The 25,092-nt window shown below is 39.6% G+C and overlaps 1 protein-coding gene across 1 annotated transcript in view; it reads right to left on the bottom strand.

Annotated features, from left to right (window-relative positions):
• The window catches only part of LOC124803150 (lysosomal-trafficking regulator), a 593,053-nt gene that overhangs the window by 381,317 nt on the left and 186,644 nt on the right, over nucleotides 1–25,092 (bottom strand). The window contains exons 17-18 of the mRNA XM_047264331.1: nucleotides 21,056–21,201; nucleotides 7,246–7,505 (exon numbers count right to left, since the gene is read on the bottom strand). Of these exons, the coding sequence (XP_047120287.1) occupies nucleotides 7,246–7,505; nucleotides 21,056–21,201 (406 nt within the window). The remainder of the gene's footprint in view (nucleotides 1–7,245; nucleotides 7,506–21,055; nucleotides 21,202–25,092) is intronic.

Raw genomic sequence — 25,092 nt, 5'->3', positions numbered from 1 at the left:
TGCATGAGGGTGAAAGATTGCTTTTACTTAATCACTTTATGTTTTCCTAGTATTCTGCCTATGTGCCCTGAAATATTACCAATATATGGTAAATAGGCAGTCATTTTAAAGACCTCTTCTTCTTCTTTGCTCCGTCATTTACAGGTCTGCAGCACTCTCTCTACTTGCTGGGACGAATACCCATTCTGCAAAAATTTCATCGCTGTTGGGATCTGTCAAAGATGACCTAGAGCTGCGCGAGACAGATGTTTACAGGATTCCGTGTGAATGCAGCAATTCTTATATAGGGCAAATGATGCGTACTGTGCAGGATCGCATTGTAGAACATCAGCAGTATACTCGCTTTCTTCAGGCTTGTAAGTTTGCCATTGCCAAACACTGTATTTCCACTGGTCATGTTGTGAATCACAATGAGACAAAAATTGTGGCTCATACATCTATCTTTCGGAGTACTATTATTAATGAATCCATAGAAATACAGCTGTCTGACAGTGAGTTTCTTATTAATCGAGACGGCGGTTTCCAATTAAATCCAGCATTCAATCCAATCGTCGAAAATCTTCGTGTGCTCCGTAGCCGGCATAGCTCTGTGATGGAATCACGGGAAGACAATCAAATTGATATTGATGCGGTGAGTTTTCACCATGAAGGGCACAAAATGCAGCAGAATCGAACATGTTCAAGTAGCGCACACGCAACATCAAGTGAATCTACCACGCATGTGCCAGTGGAGCCTTAAACACCAGAGCTCAGGGAGTTTTCACCAGTATCACCTGAAGATGGCCAGAAAACTCTGCGCCGAAATATTGTGGCAAGAAGTTACAAACATCCGGCAGTTCTCCCTAAATTTTGTGAAGCAATATATAGGCCAGGAAAGTAATAAATCTCGCATAATGTGTGGTTCTCAACCACAGACATCATGTAGATATCTCACAGAAGCAAGGTATTTTAACTGCACGATCACAATACCTTTAATCACAAATGAAATGTATCATAAATAATTCATAACAATTTCAAAAGAATGTGATATGTCTGTCTAACACTAGAGGAAAAAATTACCTTTATTACCCATTACTAAAGCTGTTGGTTGCTCAGAAAGGAGTTCACTATGAGCAACAAAAATCTTTGATCATCTGCTCCACAATATGAAATCCACTAAAACACTTAGGATTACTCACCAAAAATGGAACAAATATGTAGTGCTAATTACTAAGAGAAGCAGGAGAACAGCAAATGGGTCAGAAAGTACAATCTAGTAGAAGGCATAATTATGGTCACAACAAAAATTAAATGGATATTGTTTCATATATTTACTGGCTACCAGTTTTTTAAGTAGAAATTCATCAACAAAATGGAAAAAAATACTGACTTGCTTTAAGTGTAGTTGCTCGAGTACGATTAAAAAATAAAGTGTTCATTAATGTTAACGAAGGCAACGGCAAATCACTTCCACTAGGAACTTGCCTAGTACGGCGGTGCGGGTCTTCCATATCGCTCCCCTACGCTCAGTCAAGGAGTGTGGGACATCATCATCATCATCATCATCATCATCATCATCATCAAACAAGCATACACATCCTGCAAACTGACTTGTTCTGCATCATTTCATTTCAATAACAGAATTGTTCAATCAATCTATGGAATGTAACTAATTAACAGCCATCTTGGTTTAGGAAAGGGAGGCTCTAGTATGCAACTAGGCAACTAGATCTGTCCAACACTGCTCTGTCAGTGGGACACATTCAATCAGTGTGAAGTTACTTACACTACTGCCTTCTTCTTAAACCATCTGACAATCTGTACCATGTACTGAGTGTTGAGACTTCCTTTATTATAAGAGATTAAATTTCAGAGGAAAAATTCTGACACAAGCTGATAAACTACTAAAGAGATTAGAAAATACTTTCTGGTGGACACGATGCCTGTAGTAAGATGCACACATCTTCCACAGCATATCTTGGTAATGAGCTCTAAGTAAAGCATCAGGACAGAGATATTATAATCTCAGAGAAATAATGAGATTAAGAGAACTACATCTACAATGCATGGCACTGTAATTGCAACACAATGGAGCACCATGCAAACGATTAGCATTACAGCGCAGCCGTACAAAGCAGTGAAGAGTAACAAGGTCTAAATTATGCATGTAAGGAAAGATTGTGTAGTGAGTTTCTCATTCAGAAATCACTTTTAAATTATGTTTGTATGTGAGAATGTCATATTATGCTCCACCTAAGGAGAAATGTCTACCACCTAAGCTCAGAATTCAACAGCTGCAGGATAATCAACAGTCGAAACCACAGTAGATCCAATCATGATACTGCTGCTCACATTGATTGGGACCCCGAGAATGTTACACGAATACAGATTCGACAGGGTCAGGAGGGCTGTACTCGATGCTGCTTGTGTCTGTATATGTGTGGATGGATATGTGTGTGTGTGCGAGTGTATACCCGTCCTTTTTTCCCCCTAAGGTAAGTCTTTCCACTCCCGGGATTGGAATGACTCCTTACCCTCTCCCTTAAAACCCACTTCCTTTCGTCTTTCCCTCTCCTTCCCTCTTTCCTGATGAGGCAACAGTTTGTTGCGAAGGCTTTAATTTTGTGTGTATGTTTGTGTGTCTGTCGACCTGCCAGCACTTTCATTTGGTAAGTCACATCATCTTTGTTTTTAGATATATTTTTCCTATGTGGAATGTTTCCCTCTATTATAACCATGTAAGTCACATCATCGTTAAATATGTCTGCTTGTGTCTGTATATGTGTGGATGGATGTGTGTGTGTGTGTGTGTGTGTGTGTGTGTGTGTGTGTGTGTGTACCCGTCCTTTTTTCCCCCCTAAGGTAAGTCTTTCCGCTCCCGGGATTGGAATGACTCCTTACCCTCTCCCTTAACACCCACATCCTTTCGTCTTTCCCTCTCCTTCCCTCTTTCCTGATGAGGCAACAGTTTGTTGCCAAAGCTTGAATTTTGTGTGTATGTTTGTGTGTCTATCGACGTGCCAGCACTTTCGTTTGGTAAGTCACATCATCTTTGTTTTTAGATATAAAAACAAAGAAGATGTGACTTACCAAACGAAAGCGCTGGCAGGTTGATAGACACACAAACAAACACAAACATACACACAAAATTCTAGCTTTCGCAACCAATGGTTGCTTCATCAGGAATGAGGGAAGGAGAGGGAAAGACAAAAGGATGTGGGTTTTAAGGGAGAGGGTAAGGAGTCATTCCAATCCCAAGAGCGGAAAGACTTACCTTAGGGGGAAAAAAAGGACAGGTATACACTCGCATACACACACATATCCATCCGCACATACACAGACACAAGCAGACATTTGTAAAGGCAAACTCAAACTTTAAATCTTTCCGCTCCCGGGATTGGAATGACTCCTTACCCTCTCCCTTAAAACCCACATCCTTTCGTCTTTCCCTCTCCTTCCCTCTTTCCTGACGAAGAAACCATTGGTTGCGAAAGCTAGAATTTTGTGTGTATGTATGTGTTTGTTTGTGTTTCTATCGACCTGCCAGTGCTTTCGTATGGTAAGTCACATCACCTTTGTTTTTAGATATATTTTTCCCATATGGAATTTTTCCCTCTATTAATATATATATAAAAACAAAGATGATTTGACTTACCAAATGAAAGTGCTGGCAGGTCGACAGACAAACACACAAAATTCAAGCTTTCGCAAAAACTGTTGCCTCATCAGGAAAGAGGGATGGAGAGGGAAAGACGAAAGGAAGTGGGTTTTAAGGGAGAGGGTAAGGAGTCATCCCAATCCCGGGAGCGAAAAGACTTACCTTAGGGGGAAAAAAGGACGGGTATACACTCGCGCACACACACACACACACACACACACACACACACACACATCCATCCACACACATACAGACACAAGCAGACAGAGAGAGAGAGAGGGAAACATTCCACGTGGGAAAAATTGGTCTTTAAATATGTCTGCTTGTGTCTGTATGTGTGGATGGATATGTGTGTGTGTGTGCGCGAGTGTATACCTGTCCTTTTTTCCCCCTAAGGTAAGTCTTTCCGCTCCCGGGATTGGAATGACTCCTTACCCTCTCCCTTAAAACCCACTCCCTTTCGTCTTTCCCTCTCCTTCCCTCTTTCCTGATGAGGCAACAGTTTGTTGCGAAAGCTTGAATTTTGTGTGTATGTTTGTGTGTCTATCGACCTGCCAGCGCTTTCGTTCGGTAGGTCACCTCATCTTTGATTATATATATATATATAATAGGGAAACATTCCACGCGGGAAAAATATATTTAAAAACAAAGATGATGTGACTTACCATACGAAAGCGCTGGCAGGTCGATAGAAACACATACATACACACAAAATTCTAGCTTTCACAACCAATGGTTGCTTCGTCAGGAAAGAAGGAAGGAGAGGGAAAGACGAAAGGATGTGGGTTTGAAGGGAGAGGCCAAGGAGTTTGCCTTTACAAATGTCTGCTTGTGTCTGTGTATGTGCGGATGGATATGTGTGTGTGTGTGTGCGCGAGTGTATACCCGTCCTTTTTTCCCCCTAAGGTAAGTCTTTTCGCTCCCGGGACTGGAATGACTCCTTACCCTCTCCCTTAAAACCCACATCCTTTCGTCTTTCCCTCTCCTTCCCTCATTCCTGATGAGGCAACAGTTTGTTGCAAAAGCTTGAATTTTGTGTGATGTATGTGTCTGTTTGTGTTTCTATTGACCTGCCAGCGCTTTCGTATGGTAAGTCACATCATTCATTCATATATATATATATGGGGGGGGGGGGGGGGGGGGGGCTCCTTTGTAGCTTGTTATTGGGGGTGGTATGAGGATTGAGGTGTGTGAGAAGAAAGAGGATTAGGTTTAATGTACAGTTGATATTGAGGTCAATAGAGACAGAACACAAGCTATTATTAGGGAAAGAAGAGGGAAGAATTCAGCCGTGCTCTCTCAAAGGAACCATCCTTGCATTTGCCTAGAGTGATTTAAGGAAATTGCAGAAAATCTAAATATGAATGGTCACATCGGGATATGAAGCACCATCCTCCTAAATGTAAGTCTATGTGTGTCTGTGTGTTACCCGCTCCACCACCTTGCTTGGTGGAGGTGTGTGAGGATATGACACATGAAATCTGTTTGTGGACTAGATTTGGAGGGAGGGTATTACCTGTCTGTGAAGGCCTATGTGAGGCATTCAGTGTACCAAGCTAGTGAGTTCTTTTCACTGCAGGTACATCATCCATGGGTGGTTAGATTGTGTGGGAGGAATTTTATGGCGTAGAAGGGATGGCAGTTGTCAAAATCCAGGCCCGTTTGTTGGTAAGTGGATTTTACATGGACAGAAGTGTGAATGGAGCCACCAACATCCAGGAAGATAGCGCATTGGGTAGAGGAGGCCAAGGTGAAGTGAATGGGAGAGAAGGTGTTGAAGTTGTGACAGGATGTAGATAGGATGTCTTGGCCCCGAGTCCAGATCATGAAGATATCGTCAAGAAATCTGAATCAGACTAGGAGTTTGGAGTTTTGGGAAGCTAGGAAGGTTTCCTCTAGATTGCCCATAATCAGGTTAGCATAAGAGGGTGTCATGCAGGTGTCCATGGCTGTGGCGTGGATTTGTTTGTATGCCTCCCCTTCAAGGGAAAAGTAGTTGTGAGTCAGGATATAGTTAGCAACACGTATAAGGAACAAGATGGATAATATGGAGCCCGAAGGATGTCGGGAGAGGAAGTCTTTTGATAGCAGTAAGGCTAAGGTCATGAGGGATGCTGGTGCACAGGGAAGTGGCACCAACAATGACAAGTAGGGATTCAGGAGATAAAGGTAGTATTGGGCAATTGGTTGGAGATGTTGGTCAATAAGAGCAGAAATTCTTTCAATGGGAGCACAATAGCCAGCTACAATGGGGCACCCAGGATTGTTGTGTTTGTGGATTTTGGGGAGCACGTATAAGGTTGGACTTCTGGGATGGGATCACTATGGCAGAGTTTCCAGGTGGAGGAATCAGACAGCTGGCTCAAGGTCTTCTGTCAGACAGTCACTGCGACTCATCCCAATAGTGGTGGAGCCTTAGTCTGCAGGGAGGCTGATTAGGTCAAGATCTGTTTCCAGGCTGTGTACAGTTGTCCTTTCTTTTGCCAAAAGATAAGTGTTCTTAGGAAGGCATCTCTGGAAATAAGGAATTCCTGGAAGGTGACCAGAGGGTTACATGGGAGGTACAAAAAAAGACAGCTAAGACAGAGCATATGAAAAGAATGGTAGAAGACAAGTAGCCAACAAGAGCAGTTTCACAGCAACTTCCTGGGAAGAGACGAAGGGGAAGACCATGAAATGGGTGGCTAAAGCATGTCCGAGAAGCAATGGAGAGAACAGCAATAACTCAGGGTTAGTAAGAATGGCAAAATTGAGGCATTTGGCAACAAAGGTATGGAACATGGTGATTGCTGTAGGACCCCCCACACACACCCCCCCCAAAAAAAAAAAAACAACTGTGTCTACTTCGTATATGTTGGTATATGTGTATCTATTAAGAAAAGAAACAAACATTCACAATGCATGCCAGGCACAGTTAGTAATATGTAAAATATATTAAAGTGCTATATGGTAAACCCTCAAAGATCCTGTATTTAAGATAAGTCAAACTGAATACAAAAGTATCTCCAATCAACAAGATGATGGATTTTACATATAAAAGGCAATACCCTTGGTTTAATTCAATTAACATGAGAGACTATGATCATTCAAATATTATGTAATTCAGGGTTCTTGTTTCTTCATCAAAAGGAGAGAACTTTTAATCAGTATTATTTTTAAATCATCAAAGAAAACCAGGAATAAAATACAGGAAGCAAAAGATTATTTGCAACTTGTACAGAGGCTGGACTGCAGTTGTAATAGTCAAAGGGCATGAAAGATAAGGTGCAACTGAGAAGAGACTCAGACAGTGTTATTAGTCTGCACACTGAGCAAGCTGTTAAGGCAAGTGATGAAAACTTCATAAAAGGAGAAAAAATTTAAACTTTGAGGTTTATGGATGATGATGCAATTTTGTCAGATGGGGGCAAAATACTTGGAAGAGCAGTTGAAAGGAAAGGTTAGTGTCATAAGAGATTATTCAGTAACTGTGCCAACATTGTGCATGGGTACCAAATTGCATCAATTAGAGCTTTTTTTCAACTTTTATTTCAATGCAACATGTAAAATATACCAAATATTGGAAGGAAAAGAAACTTCCACAAATAATATTGGACCCAGGTGCTTACCGGATAAGTATATCTACTGCCAGTTTGCAGAGCTGGGGTTCGATCAGCCGAGGTGAGCGCCGGTGGTGCTCGCTGTTGTGGCTACGTGCACACACCACTTCATACCTCCTGGAGCAACGAGGATCGTCAATAGCACAGGCACTGCCAACAGGCTGCAGTGGTATCTCAACATCGGCCTCATAGCCCTCATCGGCTGTCACATAGCTCGAGCTGGCGCCCGCACTCTCTCCGTCGTCATCAGCCTCCTCTTCAGACAGCATCTGCTCCAAACAGGATGGCTGAGTAGCATTGTCAAAAGTGGAAATCCTGTCTGCTTGTCATTACAAATTAGTTTATGTTTCGACCAGGGAAAAAACTGACACACATAATTGTTCTTTTTAGATAAGTGTTCTTGTGAGGAACAGAAATTCATATTCTACTAGTACATAATTTTTACAGATTTCAAGAGCAGTACTTTTATATACACACACACACACACACACACACACACACACACACACACACACACACACACACAAAGGAAGTAAATAAATGATGCTAATAATGTAGAGAGCTGGGTTGGTATCTCCACAAACAATGCTGTAAGGTAATGGCTGCACAGCTGGTAAATCGGAAGTCGATTCAGTTATATTCAGATGCAAATTTCTGCCACCATCATTGCCTGACAATGAGTGTCTTCCTTCACAAAACACATAGTACTGCTGATGAGAGCACTCTGCAGGAGATTAGATTCAACACTTAAAGGGAGTTTTTGAAGGATATGGGTATTCACCACAAGAAGTACAGGGGATAGGCAAAATTATGTGAACAGTGATAGTAATGGGATGGTTGTGTTTGATGGTCAGCAACGCAGGTAAGGCACATGTCACGCTGCACTATGTGTGTTCAGTACGGACTAGGGATCAGTGCAGGTTGCTAATGAGTAGTGCACACTTTGTATTTGCGTTCAGAGGCCAAGATCGACGTGCAAGGAAAGACCTAACAGAGTTCCAAAGAGGGCAGATTGTGGGGGTCTAATTAGCTGGAGCATCAGTAACCAAGATAGCCAACCTATTGAATGCTTCAAGAGCAACTGTTTCAACAGTCATGAGAGCCTACACAAAACATGGAAAGACATCATCGTGTAAACGTAATAGTAGATGCAAATCAAAACTAAATGACAGAGATCATCATATGCTAACACAAATTGTGTCAAAACAACACAAAGCTACACCAGCTAAAGTGAGTGCAGAGCTCAATAGCCATCTTCGTGATCCCATATCTATCAATACTTTTCACCGGGAACTCCATAAAGCAAATATTAATGGATGAGATGCTATATTGAAACCATTAGTGATGACATCCAATACAAAGAAGCATGAAACATTGTGTCAGGAGCAAAAATCCTGGGCGGGTGATCAGTGGAAACACATCATACAGTCCAACGAGTCAACGTTTTCATTATTTCCAACATCGAGCTAGGTTTACATCTAGAGAATGCCACAATAAGCCTACAATCCTGATTATTTGATTCCAATGGTTAAGCATAGAAGTGGAAGTGTGATGGTGTGGGCAGCCATATCGTGGTATTCTGCTGGTCCCATCATTACTCTCAAAGGCCATGTTACAGCCAACGATTATGTCAGCATTTTAGATGATCAGATGCACCTCTTCATTCAAATGATGTTCCCCAACATGATGCCGTATTTCAGGATGATAATGCACCCATTCACACAGCCAGGACAGTATAATTGTGGTATGAGGAGCATGCAACTGAGCTCCAGCGTCTTCCCTGGCCAGCACAGCCCCCAGGCTTGAACATTACTGAACCCTTGTGGGCAGTATTGAAGGACAGACTCTACTGCAGATTTCCACTCCCTCATCACTACAGGAGTTAGAAGGGGTTCTGATCGAAGAGTGGCATAACATTCAAGTGGAGACTACACAATCATTATATGCCAGTATTTCACAAAGAATCGCAGCTGTATTACCGCCAAATGGGAGTCAAATCTTTTAATAATAAACCATTCCCAAGTAAGTAAAGGTGTTCAAATTATTTTGCCTAGCCCCTGTATGTAAGGCACTATGAATAAAACTTATGATGGACATAAGGAACTAGAAAGAAGACAGAGAGATTTAAATCTATATCTTTCTCACCATATGTGGGAGCTTGTCATTAAAGTGACTTTTCGCACCTCATTGAAGACAGCATTACTTAGAGTTTCACCACAGTGCGACATTTATGCCACATTGTGCCCCCTTATATTCCTACGCTACATTATAGGCCGCAGTGTATAGAGTGAAGCTGTAGTAGTAGTAGTTGGCATTGACAGCTGTCCTCACACCATGCGACACCTACTGGTCATGTAATGTGAGGAAATGGAACGTGTGAGAGGCTTCCTATGCTTGAGCAGTGGGGAATAACCATTCAAACAGAGCACCAAACCACATATCACTCACAATTTGCTTTTCCATATTACTAATAAAATTTAACTTTCAAGTGTACTGACAGTCTTTCTTGTTCCGAGAACAATCATTTAATAATTTCAATAACTTAAATAATTTTTATGAGAAAAGTTAGATGTTTTAATTAAGGTGAACTTTTATTAAATCTTGAGGCGGACCAATCAGAAGTGAGCAGTAGGAGACAGGTATGAAACGGTGGCTACGCATCTGCACGAGCCGCAATTAGGACTGAAAGTTGTAGTAAAGACATGTACTGTAAGTGATAGGACAATGAGTGACACTGAAATATTTCAAGTGAAATTACCGATATCTAAACTAAATGTTAAAGCATATTGTGTGCAATGTAACTGTTGTTCACGCTGTTCAGGAAATATTTCAAGTTTCAAAATTTACTTTTATTGGCTCTGTGTGTCTGCAACCTGTTCACAGCAAAGTTTGAATAAATTTGGAAAGGCATTTGTGGCATTTTAAATCAGTATCCGTTCCTTTATTTCGGCCAAGTCACACTCTGGAATTTTATTTTGAACCACTGTTTGTCCTTGCACCATTCAATACAGGAGCAATGAACTCGCGACCTGTTGAGAAGAAGAATCCAATGGGAACATCAATATCTTCAAATGGCACATCCACGAGACATCTATAGAACATACCAGGTGAGCTAAAACACCTTCAGATAATCAGTTAAAATGTAGAAAAGTGTGAGGAACGTCAATTTCATAGTGTCCCTGTTATTTTTCAGTAATAAAAATGGTGAAATTCAGTACCAGTTGATGTAATGTGTTGAGGCAGAAATCTGCATACCAATTTTCAGCAGTATCTAGAAGGCACTGGCATACACCTTGAAGACCAGCAGTTATTTGATAAAACGGCTTAATAATCTGCAGTGCACATCACTTTCCACTGCTTATTTTCACATTGCTATTTTTTCACCATATTTGTGTTATAACAGATGATTCAATGCTCCACAAGACTGGATTTTATAAGGTACCTCCAAGTGTGGCCTTTCGGACATCAGACAGACAACTCGTACAATTCATGAAAGATGCACGGAACACCTTAGGTACACCCGGCTCTTACAGCTCAGTATATCAGCTGTGGCAGAGCACTGCATCGGCACCGGTCACCCCATGTGGTAAGAAAATATCTAAATTCTAGTGTTGCTGTCATCTTTTTGGGACTTCATGGCGAAAGAAGCAGTTGAAATTCGTCTGGCAAAGAATTTACTTAACAGATATGGTGGTTACATCTTGGAGACATCACAGAATTCTGTGCTTTGTTCAATTAACTTGCAAAGACTTCACTACATTACAGCTCATAACGATATGTTTATATCCCAACATGGACTGACTGCATAACCATAAACTCAATTTAAGCATCTTCTTAGCCACCAATCAATGTGTATCTGTGGCCACATGTGCAGTGAGACAGTCTACAGGTTTAAAAGCACAGAGTGGGTGTTGTACAGTTAGTCTGTCAGCTCACTCTGAAGATGGCCGGAAAGTATGCAGCTAAAATATTAGAAGAAGAAACTGAGTTTATATGGCTGTACGCTCAAAGTTTAATGGGTCAGTTATGGTGCCAAGAATATATGAAGGTGCATACTTTTAAAAAAGTACAAGGGAAATGGAATAAGTGAAAAAGGCAAGAAGAAGATCAGGGGTTGTACGAATCACAGGTCGTGCCTGTCATCAGTGTATGTGCCAGCTATATCTACGTCATTATACTGCGATTCAAAATTCATCGAACCATCTTTAGGCTATTCTTCCACTGTTCCACTCTGTAACACTTAAATCTTTCCATGCAAGCCCTGATTTCTCTTATTTTATTACGATTATTGTTTCTCCCTATGCACGTGGGTGCCAACAAAACATTTTCATATTCGGGGAATAAAGAGACTGTAATTTCATGAGAAGATCTTGCCTCAATGAAAAATGCCTTTGATTTAATTACTGACACCCCAATTCATGTATCATGTCTATGACACACTCTCCCCTATTTTGCAATAATACGAAATGAGCTGCCCTCCTTTGAACTTTTTCACGCCCTCCATCAATGCTACCTGATGCAAATTCCACACCGCACAACAATACTCCAGAAGGGGACAGACAAGTGTAGTTTAGCCAGTCTCTTTAGTAGACCTGTTACATATCCTAAGGGTTCTTTCAACTAATCACACTCTCTGGTTTGCTTCCTCCACAACATTATCTATGTGAGCATTCCAATTTAAGTTACTCATAACTTTAGTTGAAGTCACATCCTTAAGATTTGTGTGATTTATTGTGTAACCAAAATTTAGCGCATTCCTTTTAGCACTCATGTGGATAACTTCACACTTTTCATTATTTAGCGTCTATTGCCACTTTCGCACCACACACACAGAATTTTTGCCTGTTGTTATTTACCTCAGTGTGTCTATATCAGTTATTGTCCCATATGGAATCCAGTCAGCTACCGACAGTAAGTATGCAATTGGATGTCAAATAACACCCAGCTGTTAAAAGAATAAGTAACGTGTATCACCAACGACAAACAATGGGCCACAGTGAAACGGTGTCACAGCTTCCTGTGTTTGCAATACTTCACTGTGAGCTGTGGTGCTGTCCGGGAGCAGAGCTGTGTGATTCAATTAAAATTTGAACAGAACATGAGAAATCGAGTACTGTGTAGCAAAATTGAGACACTTGTATCAGAAATTGGCACGTCATTGAGAAATCCAGTATAAAAAGTCTCAGCAGGACTATGTAGCACCCTGTCTATTGGGCTGTATTGTGAATCTTTATGGGGACTGGACGACAGAAAATTTATTAAATTAACATCGGTGACCCTAAGTGTTGGAACTATAATAACAGAACTTTCACTATCCAACTCACTGTGCAGCAGTCATTGATCTGAGATGGAGGAGGAGGAGGAATACTATGAACCACAAAGCTCATCTCAGCCTGTCTGGCTATTAGTGAAGCTCAAACACCACTGCTGCACACAGCTGATTCTGCTGTGGATCACAAGGCATTTACTAACAATTGCAATCTTTGGCATTGATTGTAGACCAATAAACTGTAAATACTGGTCACCTTGCAACTACACAGTGCTGTATCATGAGCCAACACTCACTCTGCCAGCAACCCTCCTTACAGCTGAGCTATGCAGGCAGCTGTCTTCCTTGCAATAGACACACAGAGTTGACCGCATTCTATATGGCCAACAGATGACAACCTCCCACAGGCCTCTTACCTATATGGGTCATGTGACCAAAAATAGGACCAGCTGTATCCTGGGTCCTGAGGCTGTATTTAGGTCAGCACCCAGGTTAGGAGAGCCAGTTCATTGCGAGCAACAATGATGCCACTGTCACTGATCAGATAGTGGACTTTTAAGGATTTGGGCTTTTGTCTCATTACTGCTGCACCAGACTTTACCATGTTTCATCAAACTAGACTATGTTATTGGATTGTCCTCTGGAACCGTCCTTCATTTGGTCTCAGTTTACTACACTTTAAATTTGGAAATGGTCTGTTTCATTCAGGCCTTAGGCCTTCTTACAAATAGTGCTGTTATTTTGACACTCGAGATGAGACTTTCTTTTGACACTGATTATTCTTATGCAAGAAATAATAGTTTCTCTCCAAAGTGACTTATTGTAGCTTGTACTTAATACTCCTCAGGGGTAGATGATTTACATATTGTTAAACAAACTAGTTCTATCAAATCTACATGAAAATTTCCTGTGTGCCAAATCAGATGGATATATCACAAGCATTCCTTAAGAGATTATTTCTCATTGCTAATTTTATTTTTATTTGAATCTACCACACAATTTTAGCTGTCTTTGAAGGTTTTTTTTCTGTTTTCTGCTTAAATACAACAGAATATATACACAATGTTGGAAGAATTTAATGAGTTGGGCATTTCATTTGCTCAGGATAAGAGGGCATGCTCCAAATTTTGTATATAAGACTTTAAGCTTTTTAAATAAAACAAACATTATTAACAGTCTACATCTTTATTTTCCCTGTCTACATATTCATTTTTCAATGTTGTCATCCTGGTGAGAAACATATTTCTCCCACTGAGAAGCAAGTTTGAGCTACTGTCACTGTAGAATGTTTGACTTTGTTGATGGAGTCACAACCTCAGCTCTACTTGCACTACTTCATCATTAGCAAAGTGAAGTTCTCAAATGAGTTCCTCAAGTTTTGGAAACAGATGAAAATCTATGGGGCCCAGTAGAGACTCTATGAAGTATGATTGATGACAATGAACCTAAGGCACTGCACTGTTGCAGTGCTTTTATAGCATGGCAATGTCAACCTGAAGGAGAGGGTGCTCTACGAACTCTTCGAATTCATGTTTTCACTTTTCTGGCAGTCTTGCAGTACCTTGCAGAGTTCATGATGGTGCCTTTAGGCATGAATTCCAAATGCAGCACATCTGAACATTCCAGAACATTGAGAGCATGACTGTCTGCTGGTGGCATGGTCTTGAGCTTTTTTGGCATCAGTGATTCTTTGTGGCATAACTCAACTTATGCTCTCTCGTTTTTGGCATAAAAATGGTGAACCAAGGTTTCACCACTTGTCACAATGTTGTTAAGGAACCCATCAACCTCATGCTTAAAACACAAAAGAAATTGTTGACAGATGTCCAGTCTCCTTGGGCATTCAAGACACCCACTGTGCACTGTGTTACCTGATGATTTTCTCTGATGAATTCACTGACCCGATTCCAATGAGTCCAGTTGGTTCCACACGTGGTCATACACTCTGAGCTCTGTCACACACACAGGACAACCGTTTCCTTCATTAAGGGGATGAACAAACTGACAGCACACATTACATCACTGTAAACAGCTTTAAGTCTTCTTTGGCTTTCAGCTGGAGGCATGTTTTCAGTGGTTAAAAACTCGATTACAGCATGCTGTTTCTAATGCACAAGCAAAGTTATGTTACACACTGCCATGTTAGATGCCACACTTCTAGTGGCAGAGGGTTACAACTTACACCATCAACACAGAAATAGGCTGAGTAACATGACTGATATTGAGAAGAGAATAAAAAAATCCAGCACACCCTCATACTTCTGAGTTCCTCAAGATGAAACTGTGTAGCAGCTTGTATCTACTGTTTTCTCTTGTATCTAGGATCAGGAACTTTTCCTCTTTTTAGCTCTGCAAGGCTTTCACACAAGCAATCAATATAACTTACCCGCTTTCATTTACTACTACCTGCTACTACTTTCATTTCTCTTCAAGTTTATGTTGGCTCCAATACAGCTGTTATGCTGCCACATAAATTTATGACCTACCGATTGATAAATACCTAATTTTCTCATCTTGCTGCGACGCTTCAGGAAACGGGAAGTTTCAACCCATGACAACGCAAGCTGCCGAAGTTACAGCTCTTGCTTCCGTTGCTATGAATCCACAAATGAGCACATGACAGCTTGAACACGAGATTGGCATTCCTAAAACCAGTGTACATCATGTTCTTACATGTCACTGATTCCATCCTTACCACGTACACCTACATCAAGAATTGCATGGGAATGATTTCCAGAATCATGTACAGTTCTGTCAATGGGCACAGCAGCAAATCCTTGCCAACCCAAACTTCTTCCCCAATGTTCTATTTACCGATGAATGTTCCTTCTCAAAAAAAAAAAAAAAAAAAAAAAAAAAAAAAAAAAAAAAAAAAAAAGAGGACAGGTAAATACAAGAAACATGCATTATTGGTCCAGCAACAAACCACAATGGCTTAGACAGGTGGAACATCAGTGTCAATGGAGAGTTAACATCTGGTGTGGGATGCTTGGTACTACAATTATTGGCCCTTATTTCATCAATGGTAGTCTAAACAGCAAAGCATATGTCAACTTCCTCAGACAAAGTCTTCCTCCACTTCTGGATGAAGTGCTGCTAAGAACCAGAATGCTCATGTGGTATCAACACAATGGATGTCCAGCACCTAATGCCTTGCGTGTACATCGTGTTCTGAACTGAAGGTATCCTGCCAGGTGGATTGGTCGAGGAGGAACAGTTACTTGGCCTGATAGGTCTCCTGATTTAAATCCTCTAGACTTTTTTCTTTGGGGATGCATTAAAGACGTTGTCCATCGTGATAGCCCAACAACTCCAGAGAACATGCAGCAATGTATCATGCTTGCTTGTAATTCCCTTTGGCAAGCAACACTGGAAGCAGTAAATAATTTTTTCATTCAATGAATGCACCAGTGTATCAATGTCCAGGGTCACCACTTTGAGCACCTTTGAATGTTCTACTCCTGGGCAATGGTACAGCAGAGTCCAAGTCAATTTTGTGTTATGTTTTTACTTGGTTTTCATTTGTTTTCTGACAACTCCAGCAAGTGGACGAGTTTGTGATCCTGGGCTCAAAATCAATGTTGTGTTATGTAATTAAAAACTTTGTGTTTCAGTGACTGGTACACTGTGATACATTTCCGAACAGGTCTTTAGGAGAGGAAATGAACTACCAAATAAAAAATATAGATTGCCATTTTAAAAAGTCATACTGCTGTAAAAAACAAAAAAACTGTTGTAAACAACAAAGCTACAACAAAGGCAATCGTGCTGATTGGTGTCCCCCTGATGGCTAAAGAGCGTTTGCTTGAAACATTTTGTAATTTGCATCTGGAAAAACAGTTGTTTAGGGTGGTCAAGATAAATGGGACACCCTGTATATTATAAATGCATAAGTTTATGTGTATATTTGTTACTCCTTCACGCTGACAGGGCTGGATGGATCTGGAAGAAATTATGGACCAGAATTAGCTTATACCCTGAATTAACACATAGGCTACTTTTAAAAGTGTGTAGTACAAGATATTTATTAATTTCATGAATAAATGCGAAATGTGGAACAACAATTACTCTTAGAAAAAGCTACTTACTCTTTGACATTTGAACTGTATACATCCTAAATAATACGACTCAACACACTGAATACTATGCTTATACAATCCTCACGTGTTTTTTAATCCATACTTCCATAAAGCCTGTTGTGTTTTAGCCAATGAGCATCAGGTGTATCTTATAGTCCTGAGATGCTTGCAGACTCACAAGGACAGTGTCATTTAAATGCGTATGACAAAGAATCATCACGCACTTACACGTAGAATCTTGTATGGTTTTAGTGAGGCTGGATTCAATTACGGTATGTCAGCACATCCGTTTGTAACAGGCACACACATTAGGCCAGAAGACATTCTTGCATGGATAAATATTATCAAATTTGCACTGCACTGAATTAGAAACTGTTTATTTTCTTTCTTTGTCAAGTTACTTTGTTCGTCCTTCATGAAGAAGCAGCTGGACTTATTTGGATGAACTTTGTAATGGAAATGAACTATTTCCTGAATTTGACACACTGCCTACCTTCCATTCCGATATTTTGGAGGGGGGGGGGGGGGATAAAAAGAATAATCACTGTTCCCATGGGATGTTCAGCGCGACTACTGTTACCATGGGATGGGTAACATGACTAAAAAGTCATATATGAAAGTGTACTATAAAATAAATGTGTTAAGTTTAGTGTAAGATTAGTTTTTAACTGTTTTGACAAATGAAATAAGGATGTACATAAATCTAGGACAGCAGAAATACTCCTGTAGGATAAAATCATCACTACAATGTATAACAATGTAATGTATTCACAAGAAAATATTTTGCAGAACATAGAATGTTTTAGAAATCTAGTGCATTGTGATATTATTAGGTTTCTTAAACATCAACTTTGCTTTTCTGTTTGGATTTGAATGATTTGTAATTTTTTTGTAGGTTCCGTTTGCTTCTAGGGTCTCGATAGCCCAGAGGGATTAATGTTGAGAATTTGTATTACACAAGTTGAGTTGTGAGCGATGTTTATTCTATCAGTTTCCCCAATCATCTCAATTTTTTCCAAATGTTGTGCAGTTAACTGCACAGTAAGTGACTCATGCCTGATTACCTCCAAGAGATAACTATTGTGATGGCACCTACACATGGATAGTTGCTTTCAGCACTAACACTTCTTTATAATTTATAAATAACTAACTGCAGGTAATACTGTGGGGTGCACCTAGTAATATTCATAAATATAATACTAGAAAGAGAAATGACTTACACTATCTAGCATTCAGCCATAAAAAATAGTTTACCACCTACAAAGTAGTGCAGAGAAGGCCAACAAGGAAGGGCACATCACTCAAACTCCATGATGTCTTATTACTTATTGTATATATTTTACACGTTCTTTCAGTGGACAATTTACCATGTACAAGAACTGTTCCCCTTTTTCATCGTTTGATATTTTGATCACATTTTAAGTGATTCATTGGCACCTAGCCTGCTCTTCAGCAATCTACACAGTATATTTAATAGCTCTTGCTTGCCTCTTTTTCTTTGTACACCATTTCACCATCAATGTTGCCTATGTATAGAAACCATACCTATCATCAGTACTAACATTTCTCCTGAAAATGACTACACTTATGAGCTGCACTTCATATGCCCACCTCCGTTAAAGTGTTTTTCTGAGCCTGATTAGAGAAACAGAGACATGAAAAAATTAGTTTACTTCCCCAATCGATGTTACAAGCTTATTAGAATTTGGCTCAGTGACTTTCTGTACATTGCATAAAATGTAAATTTGAAAGCTCAGGTGCTACAGTTTCACTTCATGTCCTCTATCATTGCTGCTAGTCTTTACGATCTACAGTGTGTGGTGTCTGTGCAGTGGAAAATGCATACATGCGTAGTGTATGTAGTTGTCGCAACTGTGCCACGTTAGATAAGAACACTAAAGTCTTTCCAAAATATGCTATTGCAAAACCCTTTTTCTATTTCTATGTGAAATCTCTGTCATAGCGTATCATTTGCACAAAAAGTGTATTTTCATCACTTCACGAAATGGTTTCACCCATACCAGCACTCCCATTGCTGAACGGCCACTCCCCCTCTCCCCACACCCAATAGAAGAGCTCATTTCCTACATCTACATCTACATCCATACTCTGCAAGCCACCTGACGGTGTGTGGCGGAGGGTACTTTGAGTACCTCTATCGGTTCTCCCTTCTATTCCAGTCTCTTATTGTTCGTGGAAAGAAAGATTGTCGGTGTGCCTCTGTGTGGGCTCTAATGTCTCTGATTTTATCCTCATGGTCTCTTCATGAGATATATGTAGGAGGGAGCAATATACTGCTTGACTCCTCGGTGAAGGTATGTTCTTGAAACTTCAACAAAAGTCCGAACTGAGCTACTGAGCGCCTCTCCTGCAGAGTCTTCCACTGGAGTTTATCTATCACCTCTGTAACACTTTCGCGATTACTAAATGATCCTGTAATGAAGCGTGCTGCTCTCCGTTGGATCTTCTCTATCTCTTCTATCAACCCTATCTGGTACAGATCCCACACTGGTGAGCAATATTCAAGCAGTGGGCGAACAAATGTACTGTAACCTACTTCCTTTGTTTTCGGATTGCATTTCCTTAGGATTCTTCCAATGAATCTCAGTCTGGCATCTGCTTTACTGACGATCAACTTTATATGATCATTCCATTTTAAACCACTCCTAACGCCTACTCCCAAATAATTTATGGAATTAACTGCTTCCAGTTGCTGACCCACTATATTGTAGCTAAATGATAAAGGATCATTCTTTCTATGTATTCGCAGCACATTACGCTTGTCTACATTGAGATTCAATTGCATTCCCTGCACCATGCGTCAATTTGTTGCAGATCCTCCTGCATTTCAGTACAATTTTGCATTGTTACAACCTCTTGATATATTACAGCATCATCTACAAAAAGCCTCAGTGAACTTCCGATGTTATCCACAAGGTCATTTATGTATATTGTGAATAGCAAGAGTCCTACGACACTCCCCTGCATCACACCTGAAATCACTCTTACTTCGGAAGACTTCTCTCCATTGAGAACAACATGCTGCATTCTGTTATCTAGGAACTCTTCAATCCAATCGCACAATTGGTCTGATAGTCCATATGATCTTACTTTGTTCATTAAACGACTGTGGGAAACTGTATCGAACACCTTGCGGAAGTCAAAAGAAACACGGCATCTACCTGGGAACCCGTGTCTATGGCCCTCTGAGGTCTCGTGGACGAATAGCGCGAGCTGGGTTTCACACAATCGTCTTTTTCGAAACCCATGCCGATTCCTACAGAGTAGATTTCTAGTCTCCAGAAAAGTCACTATACTCTAACATAACACGTGTTACAAAATTCTACAACTGGTCGACGTTGGAGATATAGGTCTATAGTTCTGCACATCTGTTTAACATCCCTTCTTGAAAACGAGGATGAGCTGTGCCCTTTTCCAATCCTCTGGAATGCTACGCTCTTATAGAGACCTACGGTAAATCACTGCAAGAAGGGGGGCAAGTTCCTTCACATACTCTGTGTAAAATCGAACTGGTATCCCATCAGGTCCAGCAGCCTTTCCTCTTTTGAGTGATTTTAATTGTTTTACGTGTGTTAGTGTGGTGTGGTGGCTTTGCTGGCTACTGGGTGACTTAACAAGTCACCAGCCAATAAGAGTTCACTAGCCGGAAATGGGCAATCTTTCCTCGATTACGACTGAGCATATTAAAATTTAAATGTTGATGACTGATATTGTTGCTGAATACAGTTCATCAGAAATACATGCAAAAAGATGAGACTGAGTTATAAGTGGCACAAGAAAAGGTGGTGACTGAGCCCCCTCGTCACGTATTGGCTCAGTACGGAACAGTTTGCATCAACTGTCTTATTTTTCCATTACCACTGCAACCTAGTAGTAGTTGTATCATAACTGCACAGTGAAGCTTAATGTTCAAGTTGCTTGGCAACACCAATCATGGATTACATCAGCATTTCCTTTCTCACATCTCTCCTCTCCACAACGGCCTAAAATATTCCCTCAAGTCCACCACCATCTATGGTGTGAGCCACTTGTAACTCATTCAGTCACTTAAAATGTCAATAGGAAGAAAATGGGACGAAGTCAAGCGAGATGTTGAGTAAGAACTTAGAATCAAGGTAAGCCTTACTAGGAAGAAATGTAAAATCAGGGAATTTTTAACATTGAGCTTACGCGTTTTTCACAACAGGGGCTATGAATTTATGGAGCAGAATCATGAAAAACATAAAATCAGAGAATGGAAAACTGAAGTTCCCTGTATTATGAAACTTATCTATGAAGCATGTAGTTGTTATTATGTAACAAATTATAATTTTCTTGACTGACAGTGATTAACTTTGAAAGCACACTATAAAATAAAGTAACAGAACAACTGCTAGCTAAGAGACATAACAGTGAGCTACAAACAACAAAGTCATACTTGAAATTTCAAATGCTTCCAGCAATCCATTACCTTTGTTTTACGGTGTGGTGGCATTATATGGTGGGAGCAGCTTTCTGCTACAGAACTGTCCATTACCAGCTTGCAGAGCCAGAGGTAACGATTTTCATCTTCAGTACTGGCAGACTGACTGAGCTGTTCCTTCAGTATCTCCACAACTACAAAAAATACAGCAGTGTGGTCATTACTAAAAGACATCCAATTTAAATAATAATTAACAACAGTATGTTAATGAAAATATAAACATCCTTAGACAGGCATCATAATGAATGCTAAAAAGAGGCTCGGGTCTCCAGTATGTTTCGAACAACACACTGACAACATACCAACAATATAGACTCCACCCCTCCCTGGAACACTGTGTGTATAAACTGAAAATGCCAGATGGTTAGCATTATCTTTGACATAGCTGCTGGTAAATCTTTCGGCATGCGAGGTCGTGGTCCAAGAAACTCTTCTGTTCCTGAAATTCGTCCAGGAGTGCACTGGACATCCTCAGAAGTGTTCTTCCGCTGAGTCTTGCTGACTCCTGAAAGGTTTACCAGCAGCTATGGCATGCGGTCGTGAAAGCCTTTATTCTATAATTATGTTTAACAGCTGATTGCAACACAGATGGGTAATGGTGGTAGTTAGTGCAGCGTTGGTTGCCGCAGAGGTTGGGTGAATTGTGTTTCCTCAATATTTTTCTCACATTCAAAAGTCTAAAATCAATTCTAGGCACAAAAAAGGCAACCTCTTCTACTGACATATATACACTTGCTCAAATTTTGTCCTGTCTCTGCACATAATAATGAAAACATTGACTATAAACTAATCAAACAATGGAAAATGCAGGATGGAATGTAACAATATTATGAGAAGGAAAGTTGCGCGTGCGCACACTCATGCGTATGTTTGTCTATTGCAGGCGACGGCCAATGGCCGAAAGCTTTAACTGTGAAAGTTTTTGTTGTGCCTATCTGCGACACGGCATCTCCACTATATGGTGAGTAGCACCTTTCCTTCTCATAATATTATCATTATGAACTAAGATGCCCATGGTAGAAATACTTCCAACATTTTTCTAGTTGGGTAAGATCTCAATACTGTGTAGCTTTATGGGTGCTGATTTGCCATACCAAAAGCATTAGACTTTAATACCTATGATCAGGAAGTATTTGAAAGCACCAAGTTGGAAAATCGATAAGCATATTAAAAGGAAGGCTATACTTCAAACAATCCTACAGCTATTCAATAGTTCAAAGGATAAAGAAAATCAGTATGTGCCATTTTTCAAGCTTCACCGCACCTTTTACAGCAGACACTTCAGCAAGTAAACTGTACAATGCTGGTCCAGAAAGTAATGTTACTAAAACTGCTAACAAATAATTTACTTAGGAAACAGTACAATGCATCAAAAGTCTTGAAAATAGGACCATGATGGCAACAAAATGAGAAGATGCAAATAACAGCATATCTTAAGGCAATGGGTTCTGGTGTACATACTTAGGCTTTGTTAAGAGTTCAAACAAGTCCATTGTTTTCAACAACAGTAAAACGTGTTAAAGTGCAGGGGGTCATAAGCTCAGTGGTTGATCTGAAAGCCAGACTGCTTTGTAAGGTTGGGTCTAGTATGGTACTGTTTCCATAGTCACCATATAGGCCACAGATTGTACCCAAATCTAGAGACATTGTCTTCACTGTACTAAAACGTGATGCAATAAGTACAGTTAAAGTTTTCTTAAGGCACTGCTGAGGACATCCAGTGATAGTCATGTTCTATCATTCACTCTCATACATAAACATTTACACAGAAACATGAACAATTATATTTTGGAGTGCCATCTCTGCACATTTTAAAACAGGCACAAAAAGACAGTTACTACTTCAATATTTTATAATAGGTATGTGTATAGGCAATACGATTCACACTAAAATTAAGATATGAAAGAGATTATGAAACACTGACTTTAAAAAAGACAATTAATTCCCTAGCGTAACTAAAAACTCAGTGTTACCATCAATTAAATCAGACAGTTGACATTACAGATCCTGATAGTTGCCATACTGAAAAGAAGTTAGTTACTTGCATGTTTCATGGATCATTTGCACATTAAATCATAATGACATGGAATGACTCATTTCACATTTGTACTGTACATTAACTTGTAGTTCGTTAGTTACTTAGTTAGTTACATGTTCCATGAATCATTTTGCATGATAGATCGTAATGAGGTGGAATGAATATTTTTGCTTTCATATTGTAAATTAATTTGTATCTATTCAACGTTTTTAAGGTCTTTTCCAAAAAAAAAAAAAAAAAAAGATACACAGATGTTAATAATTCCTACCCACCACCTTTTCCACATCATAGTAGAAATTCTTCTACTGAATAGAAGAAGTTGTCAAGGAGAAACTTTCTCAGTTTGTTTTCAAATTTTATTTTGCTGACTGTCAGACATTTTATATCAATGGAAAAGTAGTCAAAAATTTTTGATGCAGCATTGTGCACCCCTTTTCGTGCTAAAGAAAATCTTACTGTGGAGTAACGAATGTCATTTTTCCTTACTGATGAAGGCTGTTTCCAAAAGCTCTATGTAAGTGTTTATTCATTATGGCTGTTTGCAGCTTAATGTGTCTTCTTTACAAAAAGTAGCAATCTGTCTTTTCCTATGTTGTTCATTTTTACTTCTGGTACTGTAACAAAGTACATCGTTGTTCCTTTTGACCTGTAGTGGGTTATTTACAATGAACTTCATGAGGGGAAAATATATATTGTGAAGCACCAGTCAGAATGACCAACTCATTAAACAGATGTCTACAAGATCATCATGGGTGAGTACCAATTAATATTGTTACAGCACATTTTTCATAAAGATGAGTTACACCAGAACATAATTACATAAGACATTACTGAATGGAAATTAATTTCTAACATTTGCATTTCAAGTACAATGTATCAATAATAGTGCAGCACATGTTACGTGCCACAGATGCTCTCATGACAGAAAGAAACTGTTGTACAAATACCTTCTTTTGAGAAGGTTGTATATCACATTTTCATAATTTCTCATGAAGTAAAAATATTTGTTGTTTTCCCGTGTGTGTGTTTACTATGTATCATCAAGTAATACACTTGTTATCCTCTGTGTGTGTATTTACTATGTATCATCAAGTAATACACTTGTTATCCCGTGTGTGTGTGTGTGTGTGTGTGTGTGTGTGTGTGTGTGTGTGTGTGTGTGTGTTTACCATGAATCATCAAGTGATACACTATATATAATAGAAGAGTGACATGTATTTAGCACATTTCACAATATTTTGTAAGTTGCCTTAAATTTAACATAACTTTTCATGTAAGAATGTTGCATATCATGTAAAAGTACACGGTGAAATAACATTCTATGTAAAGACTACCTATTCTCTATTAGAATGGTAAAAATAATAAAAGTATTAACAGAATACATTATCTGACACACAGATTTTGTTCACATAAAATTCCCTGTACATCATGGTGTTTACACATATCTAACTAGATCCTAATTTTCCCTGATTACAGAAGCAGCACCTCTTTAGCCAATAAAGGATGCACCAACCACACTAGCACCAACAATCTGATTGAATTCACTTAACTATGACATAATGCACTAATAACCATGCATGACTGACACTTGCAATGTATTGAAATACTGTATTTGGATCATCTGCATCGATCTTCAACAATGTACCAGTAGTAGTTCTCACTGTTATGTCACAGTTCATAATTCCTGCAAGGACAAGAACAGCAATGAAGTCATTTTGGCTCATTTTCTTTGTACTTAAACATGCTTCAGATATCAGATACTTCCATTAATATGTAATCATGACAATCATTACTCTTCTTTTTTCACAGATAATACAAAAGTATTGTCCCAAGACTATAGTGCCCCAAAACAATAAACATTTGCTCTACTGTTGTAAAATACTCTGTCAAAACAAGGCACTTGCTCAAAAGTATCATTGTCCAGTTGTTGCTCTGCACAAATCAGCCAGACCGTACATTACTTTAGTGTAAATGTTTACATCATAAT

The sequence above is a fragment of the Schistocerca piceifrons genome, chromosome 6 (genome assembly GCF_021461385.2).
Source record: "Schistocerca piceifrons isolate TAMUIC-IGC-003096 chromosome 6, iqSchPice1.1, whole genome shotgun sequence".
Taxonomy (NCBI): domain Eukaryota; kingdom Metazoa; phylum Arthropoda; class Insecta; order Orthoptera; family Acrididae; genus Schistocerca; species Schistocerca piceifrons.
This window is presented reverse-complemented; position numbering and strand designations above follow the sequence as displayed.